Here is a 15,034-nt window from a genome sequence, read left to right as displayed (position 1 = left end):
TGTTGTGCACCAGTACTGAATTCATGTGGCTTGTTTGGATGTGCCATTGTGGCACCCAAGTCATTAATAAAATATCTACCTTTCCACGCTGCTGCCATGTCTCCTCTCCTTGTTCCATCAACTCCCCTGTTGCCTGCTGCCCCCCAACCCCTCACCCTCCTCTGCTGTTCTGACTCCTGCCCTTCTCACTGCCCTCAGACTTCCTGAGACCTGCCCCCCTCCACCAGCCCTTCTCTCCCCCCTGTGCCCACTCCTCCAGTAGCCCCATTCTGATCATGTGAGCTACCCCTCCTCATCCCCTCGTCTAACACCCCCCTCGCCTCTCTCCTCTGGTGCTGGTCCCTCCCATGTAGGTGTCTGCCCTTCTGCTTCACCCCCAGAATCCACTGGCACCTGAACCTTCCCTTACCCCTGCACCCTCCTGGGGTATGTCTACACTACAGCGCTAATTCGAACTAACTTAGCTCGAATTAGTTAATTCAAACTAAGCTAATTCAAACTAACGCATCCAGACTAAAAAACTAGTTCAAATTAGCGTTTTGCTAATTCGAACTAGCATGTCCACATTAAGTGGACCCTGAACCGGGGTTAAGGATGGCCAGAAGCAGTGCCGGCAGTGCATCAGATGAGTACTTAGAGCGTGGAGCTGCTGCCTCAGGCTAGCTGAGGGCTGTGCTTAAAGGGACCCGACTCCCACCCCAGACAGACAGTTCTCAGGGGTGCCCCGCTTGCAAAGCAGTCCTGGCTTGGAGTGCCCTGAGTGCCCACACTGGGCACATCACAGCACTCGGCCATCAGTCCGGCTGCACTTGCTGCAGGCTGCCATCTGGAGAGAGGGTGCAATTGGGGGGCTGCAGGAGAGCTTCCACCCCCAGAAGTCCACAGAGCCAGCCCAGTCCTCCCCATCGGGGGCTCGTACCCCATTCCTCCCTCACCTCCTTCCACTTACCCTTCCCTAGCCCCCCTTCCTAATGTACAAAATAAAGAAAACATGTGGTCAAAAATAGAAACTCTCTTTATTGAACAAAACTCGGGGAGACTGGGAAAAGGAGGTGGGAGAGGGGAGGGCAACTAAAATGATCAGAGGTTTGGAACAGGTCCCATATGAAGAGAGGCTAAAGAGACTGGGACTTTTCAGTTTAGAAAAGAGGAGACTGAGGGGGGATAGGATAGAGGTCTACAAAAGCATTAGTGGCGTGGAGAGGGTGCATAAAGAAAAGTTCATTAGTTCCCATAATAGAAGGACTAGAGGACACCAAAGGAAAGGAATGGGTAGCAGGCTTCAAACTAGTAACAGAAAGTTCTTCTTCACAAAGCAAAGAGTCAACCTGTGGAACTCCTTGCTGCAGGAGGCTGTGAAGGCTACAACTAGAACAGAGTTTAAAGAGAAGTGAGATAAAGTCAAGGAGGTTGGGTCCATGGAGTGGTATTAGCCAGGGGATAGGAGTGGTGTCCCTGCCCAAAGTTTGTGGAAGGCTGGAGAGGAATGGCACGAGACAAATGGCTCGGTCACTGTCTTCGGTCCACCCCCTCCAGGGTCCCTAGGGTTGGCCGCTGTCAGCAGACAGGCTACTGGGCTAGATGGACCTTTGGTCTGACCCACTACGGCCATTGTAAGCTCGGGGCTCAGGGTCGGGGGTCTCAGTGGACCCCCTTGATTTTCATGCACACCTGTTCCTGGGTGGCCAAGCTGGAAGCTCTCCTGCCCTAGACGGCCACTGTCCTGTGCCTAGTGCGGAGGTCGTGGACGAGGTCCCCGATGTCCGCACTAGCCCAGGCGGGTGCCCGCCTCTTGCGGTCCCGGGCAAGCTCCCGGGAGCTGCCAGCCTGGTCCCGGGAAGAGGGGGAGGGCTGGGGGGCATCTGGTGGCTGGCTTGAGCCGTGCCAGGTGCAGGGTCTGCTAGCTGGGTGCTGGCAGGTTTGCACCTGGTAAGGGCACCGTAGCCAGCCCGTGCCCTTTTAAGGGCTCCGGGGCCGGGAGGGGAGCATATGAGTTTCCCTGGTGTTGGCCAGAGGGGCCACCAGGGAAAGCTGGGGAGGGCTAGCCTCCCACTAGTTCGAATTAAGGGGCTACACACTCCTTAATTCGAACTAGTAAGTTCGAACTAGGCTTAGTCCTCGTACAATGAGGTTTACCTAGTTCGAACTAAGCGCTCCGCTAGTTCGAATTAAGTTCGAACTAGGGGAGCGCTAGTGTAGCACCTATCAAAGTTAATTCGAACTAACCTCCGTTAGTTCGAATTAACTTTGTAGTATAGACATACCCCAAGGTACTTCAGGACTAACATGGCTACCCTCTGAAACTTTGGAAGTTGAAGGGAGTGTGCTCCTTTCTCCCATAGTGTGGATTGCTCCAAAATTTGACTTAAGATACTTCAACTTAAGTTATGTAATTAACATAGCTGAAGTTATGAATCTTAATTCGAACTTATCTCTTAATGTAGACCAATGGTTAGAGAATAGCAAAAATACTCATCTAATGAAGTGGGTCTTACCCACAAAAGCACATGATTTCATATATTTGTTAGTCTTTAAGGGTGCATCTACACAGTAGCAATATTTTGGAATAATGGCCTTTATTCCAAAATAACAATGCAAGCGTCTACATAGCAATTCCGTTATTTCAAAATAAATTCAAAATAATAGCTTATTCCGACGTCTGTAAACCTCATTCTATGAAAAATAATGCCTATTCCAAACTAGCTATTTTGAAATAGTAGTAGTGTGGACACCCCAGAGCCATTCAAAGCAATTACTCCCCAGTGGCTCCTGGGGCTCTAAATTGAGGCAGCATGTCCACATTAAGGCAGCCTGCTTCAAACTAATTTTGAGGCTTCCCTGTAGTTTAGACACGCTATTTCAAAATAAGCTATTTTAGAATATTTCTTCCAGAATAGCTTATTTTGCAATATGCATGCAGTGTAGATGTACCCTAAGCTGCCACAGGACTACTCATTGGTTTAAAGTCACAGACTAACATGGCTATCTCGCTAAGACTTCTTTTGCCCAGACATACTCCCCCAGTTGGGAAAACTCCTCAGCTGGTTGGCAAACAAACATTACAGTCTCTTTGAACCATCAAAATCAAGGCACTTGGCCAATATTTTTAAAGGGACATTGGCAACTTGTAATCTTGTTAAATTTAATTTGTTTTAAATTGAGTAATTAGATCATAGAATACTAGAACTGGGATCTTAGCCAGTTTTAATTTAAGGTACAAAATATATGCAAAAAATTGTGGAGATAATGTCTATTTTATTAAAATAATGTTTTCTTCTGTTCGGTCAGTGTAAATATTAGGGATTTGTGTCCTTTCCTTTTAGTTCAATGATAAATTCGCAAGAGTTCAGAATAAAATAACAAAATCATATCCTGATTCTGCAGTCTTGCCTCAAAACATCTACAGAAGGGTATGTGTTTTAATAGCTTTTTCCTAAAAATGTCTATAGATCACAAATGCTGTTGCTACAATGTGTTTATACAGAGTATCTTGCTGGTATTTCTGTATGATATGCAATGTTTTAAATTGCAACTTGTGTTGAAAAGTGAATTTCTACAAAGGACAATGTGCCACTCCTTATTTGTTGTGCCACTATGGCTCCTAACCATGTTGCTTGTTTACCATGTGAAACCGTGTTTTTTCTAACCACCATCACTTCCTATTGAATATGTATTTGAAAGTGAAGCTCATGTCATCCTTAGCACTAACGCTTCTGTCATCAGTTGCACCTGTACAAACCCATTGTGTTCAGTGAAAGCACAAGAGAGAGGCATAATTTCCTCTGACCAAACCACCAGCATCACAGAAAACTATCAGTACATTTGATGATATGTGCATTCCCCTCCCCCCCCCCCGGACCCTGATCCAAAGCCTACTGTAGCTTGCTGACTATTTTTCAATTAACTTTAATAGGGTTTGGATTCAAGCCCAAAATATTTCTCTCTAGAGCTATCACGTTGCCAACAATGCCCACCATTCAGCTTTATCTCAATGGCCTTGTAGCTTTCATTCTGATCATGTTCCTTCCAGTGGAAAACTATGAGGCTATCACAGTTACCATGGTCTCCTTCTTGCACCACTTTATGGAGTTTGGGGGATAGGGCTGAGGCAAAACATTTAGGCACGTGTCAGCAAAACATTTAGGCACGTGCTTAACTTTACCTTGAATAGTCCTATTAACATCAAAGGCAGTATTGTGTGCTTACAGTTAAACATCTGCACGTGCTTTTATAGATTAGGGTCATTAGGCTGACAAAGGAGATTTTGTGAGAATTATCTTTGTAAAATTATGTTCTCAGCATTATCCTTAGAATAACTGTCATTAGTAACGCATGTTGTGTGGATTCACCCATGCTGTATTTCAGTTCTAATCTTTAATTACCAAAATATTTCCTTATATTTCCATAGAAACTTCAGCATCTCCAAGAGGAAAAGAACAAAGAAATTGAAATTCTCCGTAACACTATTAGAGATTTAGAGCAACGTCTCAGCAATGCCCCAAATTCCCTCCTCAAACGGAGGCGATTTTGAGTAGAAATTTGAACATGCTCTACTGAAATGCTTTCTTGACTTAATACATTATAATATATTTTTCAGTTGTAATAGAACAAGCTATGTATTTGGAAAGTGAAAACAAAATATAAGGCAACTCTGGAATGCCATCTGTTTTTATTGAAAATTCCTTTTTCAAATGTACCATACATCTATATTCTTCTTGTATTCAGTACTGCTTTCTTGCTTATTAGCATTCACCATAAAAGGATTCAGGGTTTGTAGGAGACATAATTTCCCTACAAAACCATCATTTATATGGCATGTGCTTCCAAAGCATTCACCTCTATCCTTTTCTTACTTACATAATCCTTCAAATTAGATACTACATTGTTTTCAGTTTCGTTAAGATAGTCAAATTGTAAGAATGTTAACTACATCAAGAGAGACATTATACAAGTTTCATTAGTAAGTCACATTAATAATCAATATATGTGCCTACATTCAACCCTGGCATAAATAGGTGCAATTCAGTCAGAGTTGTGTCTGCTTATACCAGGACTGAATTCGATCCACAGCCTTATATCACGACTTGCTTCCACATCAAGATCTACTAACACTGCCCTCTGTGCCTATGCAGAATCCTGTTTTCATTAGTGCTCCACAAAGGCACAAGGGTCCTTCCTAATGGATCCTGATACAAGACCTGGTTTTAAAACTATTAGAATATCAAACAGCACAGAAGCTATTAGTTTTGAACAACTCAATTTTTGGGATATAGTTTGCAGCTGAAATAAAACATTGTTATGGCAAGTTGCTCTTGAATAAACTTTTCATATATATCAAAAACAAAATGATTGGGTCACATCTGTAGCTCCTTTTTGAGTCGAGAAAAAATAAACTTTTTAATATTTTCCTGTTCTTCAGAAATAAAACATGATTAGAATGTCTTTTCTGGCTTTCTTCTATTCTTGGTTGCTAAACATCAAACAGAAGCCCCTAGGTTATAGTTTATGCGTCTGTCTTCACTAATGCAAACAGAATATTAGGAGAGAAACAAGAAAGACAAATTAACCAAATACTGTAGACACCTTTCAACTGGCATGGACAAAAACTACAATTTAGGTAATTTTACTTTAAAATGAAAACAACCCTCTATTAATGGGATTGTAACACACATCAAATTGTTTACAGTGTTATATTTTAATTTCTCTATGCTTCTCAATTTCCTGTCAAGGATATTAATTTGAAAATTTGAAGCTTGCTTTGATGAGTTATATTACAATTAAATGTATTCAAATTGAAGGGCTCTTTCCTGATGTTAAAATGTTTAGTTTGTTTCTCATGCTCAGTTTCCTGCTTTTGGTTCTCACTGTCAGGTGTCAGATATTTCACGCTCACCTGCTGCTGGTGGATGTCAAGCAGCTGTGGGCAGACGTCACTGTCAAGATTCAGTGATGTTCTCTGCTAACAGCTGGCCATGTCACCTGCAGGTAGATGGAAGATCTCCCCGACAATGTCAGGTGGCTGCATTTCCTGATTCTTCAAACAACAGGTGACGTCAGTGTCAACATCAGCTATTAGAAGTTGATTGTGACACTTTCTGCCAGTTTCAGGTTAACTGATTTTTTCAGCTGGCAGTTCCTTTTTTACAAGGCCTCTTAACCTGGGTAGGACCCTTCTCTACTTCTCTTTGAGGGGCAGTTTCTACATTTTGTTGGTTATCTTTCTGACCCTGTCTATTACGACCCACAACCCTGTTATTACGTTGACTGCTCTGAGGGGATTGATGTCTTGTGGCTGCAGCAGAATCATTTTGACTCTGATCTTCTGAAAGCTGGTACCCTTCATGGTGTTGGTGCCTGTGTTGATGTCTGTGTTGATTGTGGTGATGTGAATGGTGATAGTGTGGCTTCGGAGCTTCTTCAGACAGCTTTTTGTCTGTTGTCTGATTTATGTTTTTGCAAATATCTTCAACAACTGGGGTCTGGAAAATACAAGTTCACACAATGGAAATGCACACATCTAAAATGAGCAGAATTAGTTTTTAAATCTCGATTAACTAATAGCATTAATACATTCAGTGAAAGTAAAGGCTTAATCAAATGAGACATAAAATAGTGTCATTGCAAAGGTTTTTGTGTTCAACTTATCCTTTTTAAAAATGTTTCTGAAAACCATGGCTGTATCACAAATAAATTAAGGGCTAGATTTTGTAGGAAATAACGTGACTACAAATGGAAAACATGCCATGCAACTCCCAGCACTCCAAGGAGTGCTGTGACTATGCAAAAGATCACATCAGTTGTTGTTCCCCAATGCAAAAGGGGAGCTGTGGAGAAATTGTGTCTGAGTGATTTCTTTGAGGGACAGTGTTTGCCAATGTATTTTGAAGCATGGCTCTGCTGATATGACAAAAGCATGGATCACTGAGAATTTAGAGGGAATATCTTCTCTTGGTATTCAAAAAAATGTAGTCATGCTATCATCCTTTTCATGATCTTATATTTCCTGTGATGTCCACAAAATCCCAGTGCATTATTTGTAAATATGTATCAACCAAGCAAGGAGGAAATTAAAAGTATTAACAAGCAAGGAAAGAATCAGTAGGAATCTTTCTACTAAGTTCAATGAGCACTGGACTAGGGCCTTAATTTAGAACTGTAGGAAGCTAAATAAAATACTGGCTAATCAGAGTATTTGCATGAAGTGTTGTCATAGCTAGGGATGTTAATGGGTAAGCAGTTAAACAATTACCTGGTAAGCATCACCTTTAACAGAAGATGATTACCGGGTAACAGTTAACTGGCACCTGTGAACAGCTCCCCGCTCATAGCCCAGCCATGAGTCAAGCTCTGCTCCAGCCCTATCAGGTCCCCCTCCCCCTGCCTACATGGGAGTTGCCGGCTCCCAGCCAGCACGGACTGGGAGCTGGAAGTGTCCACATGGGGGCCAGCAGGAGCAGCCCTAGCATTTTGAAAAATATGTGACATATTGCTTAATAAATGAGGCATCATAAAAGGGCCCAGGATGGTAAACAATGACATTTGGGATTAATCAGGTAGAAATAATTCCTTTAAAGATTAGTCAATCTCATTTTCCACTGACATTATATATATATAAATAAAATAAGGAAAGTACCATAAAAGAACAATTTCCACACGTGTATTCACAGTATGCAATCTTAATCGAGTCTTCCACATATGGGAAAGTCAGGAAGCTATAAGGCAGACCAAGATGATACACCAGACGGCCACACCTAATAAGAGAAGGAAATTTACAGTAAGGATGTTAAAATGCAGATAATCAGCTAATTGACTAGTTGATGGAATTTCTATCAACTACTCAATTAGTCAGTTGGGGGGTGCTCGCTACCCCCGCTGTGGCTCTGCAGTTTAAATGTAGTAGAAGCTAGACAGCTCTTACTACATTTAAAAAGAAAAGGTGCAGCACCTGGGACAAGGCACAAGCCAGGAATCAGCTGATTCCCAGTTCGCGTCTAGTCTCCTTCCTTGCCTCTGCCTCTGCCTCTGCCTCCCCTGCCTCCCACCCCATGGAGACAGTGGTGGGGGAACCAGCTTTTAAACTGGATATTCCTTCCAAAGGTTCCTGTTCCCCTCCCCCCTTGCTCCCTCTGATAGAAACCCAAAAAAACTATTATTATTATTATTATTTATTATTTGTCCTGCCCAGGAACCTTAATTATGGACCAGGAACCCATTTAATGAGGCACTGTGCAAATATAGAACTGACAGATGCTCCAAGTTCCCAGACGTTTACAATCTAAATATCTATAATGTGCAGTTTCTCATATTACAAAGGTAAATTCAATTTACAAAAGAACTTTTCCATACACCCAGCTCTGCTTGAATAAAGACTATGGGCCAAGTCCTAGGAGTGCTCTTAACAGCAGCACAAAAGCAGTCGTAAATCTGCATATTGATACGTGGGGGTGGCGAAGATAACAGTAGCTGAAACACCATGCACACGTTTCTCTCCAGGAGAAAGATCATTGCAGCTAGTCCTCACAATTTCCCTGAAAAAGGGACTGTGGACAAGCTAGGGGTGTAGTTGATGCATCCATGCACTGCTCTAGATGAAAGCTCCATATGTGGACAGGAGCAGTGAGTTACAGCTGCTTCTTGTCTCCATGTCACATGGCACAGACAGCATAATCAGTGGGCTGAGATTTAGTTCCTCAAACCTAGGATGTTTTCACATTAGGAAAATATGTTTATTGGACTTTGCTGTATGCTCCAGGATTTGGCTGTAGATAAGGATATCAGCCTATGTTACTGTTAACTCATTTACATAGTTGTTTCTTTTTCAAAGAACGCTATTTTAAGCTGCGACAAAAAATTTTCTACTCAATAAACCTGCAAATGTCTAAATGGATTAAGCCCTTCTTTTCCTCATAAAACAGCCTTATAGGCTCAGTTTATATATGATAAATAAATGTTGTGTAAATCAGACTCAGATATCATAGTATTATATGAATATTAAAAATAAGGAAGTGTGATTGGAATCCTAGATCTAAATTCTGCTCTCAGTTACAACTGTTGTAAATCCAAAGTAACTGTTATGGGGAAAAAAATGAAGCTATTCCAGTCTTAGACTGATTTTAAATAACTGCAACATTTGGTCCATATTAGTTATTCTCTAACGGTATGTCTAAACAATGCGGCTATTTCAGAATACCAGAGGTAGCCCGAAAAATAGCTACTCTGCATCTTTTAAACAAACCTGTTATTTCAAAATATTTTCAGAAATAATGGGAGCGCTATTTCGGCATCCCTGTAACCCTCGTTCCACGAGAGTTAAGGGATGTTTTGAAATAGCACATTATTTTGAAATTTGGCACTGTGTAGATGCACCAAATTTTGAAATAAGCTATTTCCAAATACAATTGAAATAAGATACGCAATGTGCATAGCGCAAATTATGTATCTTATTTCGAATTTAGGGTATGTCTACACAACAGCATTATTTCGGAATAACAAGCAAATGAGATTCATTCTGTTGGATTACAATATACAACAGTGTAAATTAATAGAAATCATTTTTAATTTCTCCTTTATATACAGACCTGTCATAGATAAGAAAATCATCTTTGTTTCCATTTAAGGTAGTCCAGATATCAGGTTGTTTCTCATCCTGCTGGAATACAGTAATATTCTCTGATACTTTCTCCTTCAGTGTGTGAATTTTATGTTGAGAATTGATTCCTTGATGATTAACCACGATATACGAGATATTGACCAATCCTTCACCCTCTAACTTCACTCTCAGGTCTTCCAATCTGATGGAGATTTTAAAAGAAAAAGACCATTAGTCAGGCAAGAATCATCTTTTTTTCTTCAACAATTAAAAGTATGCTTTTAAAATAGACATTTTATTTTAAGGATCAATGATTTGCCTTGATTTATCTGAGATCTAATAACTGTAATCCTTCTATTGGTGTCATTGATTTTAATGGCCATGATTTAAATGAATGCTATTCCAATTCCTTTGTTTTTTATTATTGATATATATTTAGATATTTAATATAATCTGTGTATTTGAGTGATAATTGATTTTGGACTGACTACCAGTTTTACGTCTGACTGCATGTATAGTCCAAATAGCACCTCACTATAGATGGTCAGGAAGGGGTACCTACAACAAAGAGCTCCTCACTCTCCAACTTATTTGGATGACATAACAGCTACTAAAAAAAGTCAGAAAAAGGATATGATAGCCATTAGCACAAAGAGGGAAACAGAACTCATGCAGTATAAAGTTATGTTACTAATGATCTTCTTCAAGAATTACATGATAAGCAAATTCTTTTCCCTAAAATCGATGTTCCATACTTTCATATCTTGCTGGAATGAATGTGCAGCTTTTCTTAAATGTATTTGCTCTGTAAACTGAATGAATGTATTATTAACTACAATAAAACTAAAGTTCTTTATTATCCTAACAGCTTGAAATCCCATGGCCCAATGTCAAATTTGCTTTTCTAGGGTAAAAGTCTACTCCATTGAAATTAGTGTCAAAACTCTCATTAAGTTAAACTGATCCAGAATCCCATCCCTACTGTTTCAAAAGCAATTCTTGAAAAGCTCATAAGGACCATTGTAATATTAGAACTACGCGGCCTATAGAAAGGGTTTAAAGGAGTCAAGCTGTGAAGCCAGCTTGTTCCTTGCATAGCCATCAACTCAAAGTGATTTCATAGCTGCAATATGAATCCAAGTTATGAGCAGGGGAGCAACTGCTGTTTGATTCCACTCAAAAGAACTCTCCAACTGTTCCTGTTATTATTATGGGGGGGGGTTGTGTTCTGGTAGTAGCAACAGACCCAGATCCATTGTGCTAGTTCCTGCCTAAGCATGCAAAAAGACAGGCTCTGGAATCCCTGGCCTATCTTCTACAAGTGGACCCTTATCCATCCCATGAATGCTTTCAAGGACAGCTTACCTTTGTTGATGGCAAAAAGAGTGAAACCTATAAAGATCTCTCTATTTCAGGTAGTTTTTTATATATGTGAGAAATATGATTTTACTTAGCTTCATTATCTCTATCAAATTAATAACCAAGAAGACAGAATGAGTGGCAGTTTGAAAGAATTAGTGAATCTTAGATCAGCCCTGTATTTTCTCTTTTATCAACTCAAGAAAAATTCTGTATTTTAACTAGCTGTTTCCTATGAAATTCAAAGCTGCCTACGTGCAACCCTGATTTCCAGCAATGAAGGGCCTGAGCCTGGGGGTAAATGATGGCTATGCAAGGAACAAGGTACTAGAGAATCAAGCCCACCAATGATTGTCTTAATTGGCCAAGGGAAGGGTGTGCCCGTAAGTGGGTGAATCCATCCAAACATTGCAAATGAAATGGAGAGAGCTGAATGTTAGGCTAGAATTTGCAAAGGAGCCTGAAGGAGTAAGCATCTTTGAAAGCCCCATTCCACGAGACTCAACTTAAGCTTCATTCTGGTTTCAGATCAATCTTTCTTTTCTCTTAGGGTACATCTACACTTGAGCCCTAGTTCGAGCTAGGGATGCAAATGTAGCCAACTGAAATTGCTAATGAAGCGGGGATTTAAATATCCCGTGCTTCATTAGCATAATCTCGCCATGCGTTATTCCGCTCACCAGCTGATTCGAACCAGGAAGTGGGCTCTGGGACACATTAGTTCGAATCAAACCCCTTGGTTTGAACTAACATTACTCCCAGAGCGCACTTCCTGGTTCGAATTAGCTGGCGAGCGGAATAACACACAAGTGAGATTATGCTAATGAAGTGCAGGATATTTAAATCCCTGCTTCATTAGCAATTTTGGTCAGCTACATTTGCATCTCTAGTTCGAACTGGGAGCAAAGTGTAGACATACCCTCAGGGACCGGTTTTTCAATGAGAGCAGAATTAAGGCCTTACAGGGTAGCCCTCTGCTAGCTTCCAAATGTATCACCATTTTCTTTTGTATTAGTTTGTTTACCACTACTAGGGTAAACTCTTGGTTATGAGTAAAGCTTGGGGGACTATCGGATCAGACCCTAAATCACATTTTAGCGGGACTAGTACAGTTCTGGAAGAACTGTTTCTGCTGGGCTTGCTAGGGTTCATTTTAATTTGTATGGCCTAAGATCTTAAAAGTCTATTTTTGAGTTTTTACAAAGATATAGTTATTATTTATAGGGGTGTAATTGGAAGATGGCAAGGCTTTTAAATGGTTGTTTTATCTACCAACGAATAGTGAGTCAGTGATTAAAGAATCTGAGTTACCGGCACGAATTTGTCCACCTAGGAACCCGACTGAGCCAATGAAATTGCACCTGACACTAGCAATGTAAAATCCCAATTAATTGGTTTAAACAGTTAAACATATTGTTTAACTATTAAACAATATGTTTAACCAGTTAATCAATTAAAAGGGCAGTGGGCTGAAGGAGGTGGTAGTGGGCTGCAGGGAGCCCAGGACTGCAAGACTGTAGCAGCCCCCTGCCTGTGGCAGTCGGGAAGCTACTCCAGCCTCCATCAGTTAACTGATTAACTAATTAAACATTCACCTCCCTACCTGTCACAGTAGGGTGTAAGTGACTATTTGAACAGTCGACTATCCGATAAGCCTAGGCGGAGCAGGAGCTGGTTCCTGGGGGGGGGGGGGGGGGGGGGGGGGGGGGGGGCTAGCTTAAAAGTAGGTAGGTTTTTACTACATTGAAAATGCAGAGGTGCTGGATCCCAAATCTCTCTGCATTTTCAATGTAGTAAATGCTGGGCAGCTCTTACTACATTTAAAATGCAGAGGCGCAGTGGTCTGGGACCTGGAGTGAACCAGGACTGCTCAGTCCCAGCTCATGCCATGTCTAGGACCTACCCACGCTGCAGCTCTGCAGTTTAAAGGTAATAGGAGCCCTGTGCACCCAGTTCCTACTACATTTAAACTACAGAGCCGCAGCAGGGGTAGCCTTATCGACTAATCATGAAGTCAATACAAATTTATCAACTACATGATTAGTCAGATACCCGCTTCTTAACATCCTTAGTAGCCAGTGAAGAAGCCATAGGTGTGTGACCATAGCTATATATAATATAAAAACTTTGCATATGTGTAGAAACTAAATAGTTCAGTTTTAAAAACTGCTCTCTCCCATTTTCAGATATTCTTGGAAGAGAGATATGTCCTTACCTGGAAGCCTGAAGCAGGCACAAGTATCAGCTGGCTTGGAGGAGTGCCACCACTGTCACTGAGCCCCTAGAATTCAGCATTGGACTGTGTTCCCCGATTTTCCATTCTGGGGGTTCCTTACAACGGGCACTTGAACCCTGGCTCTCTGTCCCTCCTCCTGGGAGGAGACAGAGAACCAGGGCCAGTCCCAGCCCTCCCCACATGGCTGGGCTTCAGCTGCAAATGAGAAAACAAAAAAATGAGATATAGGCACATAGCAATTCCAGCTGCTGAAATTCTCAAAACAAAACCAGCAGGCCATTAACTGGGGCTCACACAGGAAGTAAGCTCAGAATTTGGCCCACTATGATTATTGGCAATATTCCTTTGATTTCAGGGAAAGCACTAACATAGTGGACAAACTTGCTATTTTCTTAATTGAAAACAGGACAATCTAAGTATTCCGACCAGCTGGATAATCTCTTATTTCAGTGAGACAAACTGAGTCGTTCCCTACGCCTACCAAACTGCAATTCTAATGATTGCAAAAATGACTCCAATTCTGCTGCTTTTAACTTCTTTGTGCATAGACGTCAATGGTGTTGTTCCAGTTTACTCCGGGCGGAGATCTGGTTCATAGGCGTATATGTTGGCCCATGGTAAATACTATATAAACTGGGAGCAGAATAAAAGAATCCAGGATTTTTAGAAGACTCTTTTTCATATTTGGATTTTAGCTAGTAAAAGCTCTAAATAATGCAGACACAAGAGACCACTGAGACAGAAATGAAAAATCCAGAGTTTCAGGATTCCCTAAATCTCACAAAATGTCCTGCATGCACCCAGAGCATTTTATACTTGTGACTATCATAAAACATGAGAAATATTGTAACAATCTCTTTTTCTTCCAGTGATACAGTAACATAAGACTCTGGCTTATTGTATTTATAAACCATACATTATAAAAGAAAGAAACTGAAAAACTCCTTTTCGCCTCCCAAGATGCAGGATTACATTGGTATCCCATTGCCCCATTCATAACAAAATCTGATCAAACACTTAGTTGTGCTCTGTAATGTAACATACATAATACATGAAACAAGGATAAATAATATGCATTTCCATCAATCCCAGAGAATTCCAATGCAAGGAAAGTTTTGTATTACCAAACTCACACAGACAAAACTGCTGCAAATCAGCCTTATTGTCAGACTTCGTATTCCCTAACTTTTCTTTCCTCCAATTCTGTGGAAGCAAGCTGGTAAAATAATATAGTGATGAAATGATAGAACAATTGACTTCACTGGAGCCAAAATTTCACTCTGGGTCTCTGCACACACTTGGAGAACTACATTTCTTTTATATTTCTCTCTTGCAGAAATGTACAAAACTTTAAGAAATTCCATGATTTTTGTTCCATGACTTCAGCATTTTGCAGAGTTGGCTCACAAAGCCCAACAACAGCTTGCCAAGCCCAAGAGACTGGAAATAAGTTTTGTTATGAATTACACTTTCTTCTATATTTTGATGTTTTTAAATGCATTTGAGTTGGTTTCAAATGGAAACTTCTAGCTCCCCGATCAAACTCAATAACCAAAGAAACAAACACTTTGCAAAACCAGAAATCACAACAGCATTTATAGCAAAACAACACTTACCCCTTTCCCCCTTTCTTTGGCTGCTCTGCTTATCTCTGTTTTGCAGAAGTAAACAGCCTCGACAGCTGCTGCTCTCTGGTATTTATACTTGCCTTGTTTATCTAACTTCTCAGATGTGGTTCAAAGTTCAGGGAATTCATTGAGAACGACCTTGCAAGCAAAGCAAAGCCTTTTAGCTAAAGCAGCCAAAATGCTTCTTAATAACTCACTGAAAGTAGCAATCATTTATCATTC

The 15,034-nt window shown here is 40.9% G+C and overlaps 2 protein-coding genes across 3 annotated transcripts in view; one reads left to right on the top strand and one right to left on the bottom strand.

The window, feature by feature from the left end:
• Positions 1-4,763, top strand: part of CCDC152 (coiled-coil domain containing 152) — a 38,481-nt gene extending 33,718 nt beyond the window's left edge. For both annotated transcript variants that reach the window (XM_025179682.2, XM_006139497.3), the window contains exons 8-9: positions 3,324-3,410; positions 4,409-4,763. In XM_025179682.2, the coding sequence (XP_025035467.2) occupies positions 3,324-3,410; positions 4,409-4,531 (210 nt within the window). In that variant the 3' untranslated portion in view covers positions 4,532-4,763. The remainder of the gene's footprint in view (positions 1-3,323; positions 3,411-4,408) is intronic.
• SELENOP (selenoprotein P) lies at positions 4,653-14,936 on the bottom strand. The gene is made up of 5 exons (XM_014581756.3): positions 14,801-14,936; positions 13,164-13,379; positions 9,579-9,791; positions 7,634-7,751; positions 4,653-6,479 (listed from the first exon to the last, which is right to left on the bottom strand). The coding sequence occupies exons 2-5, from the start codon at positions 13,364-13,366 to the stop codon at positions 6,123-6,125; spliced, it is 891 nt and encodes a 296-aa protein (XP_014437242.2). The 5' UTR covers positions 13,367-13,379; positions 14,801-14,936; the 3' UTR covers positions 4,653-6,122.
• Between the last annotated feature and the right edge of the window lie 98 nt (positions 14,937-15,034).

The sequence above is a fragment of the Pelodiscus sinensis genome, chromosome 6, assembly GCF_049634645.1.
Source record: "Pelodiscus sinensis isolate JC-2024 chromosome 6, ASM4963464v1, whole genome shotgun sequence".
In the NCBI taxonomy this organism is placed as follows: Eukaryota; Metazoa; Chordata; order Testudines; family Trionychidae; genus Pelodiscus; species Pelodiscus sinensis.
Note: the sequence above shows the minus strand (reverse complement) of the source record. Positions and strands in the feature narration are given on the sequence as shown.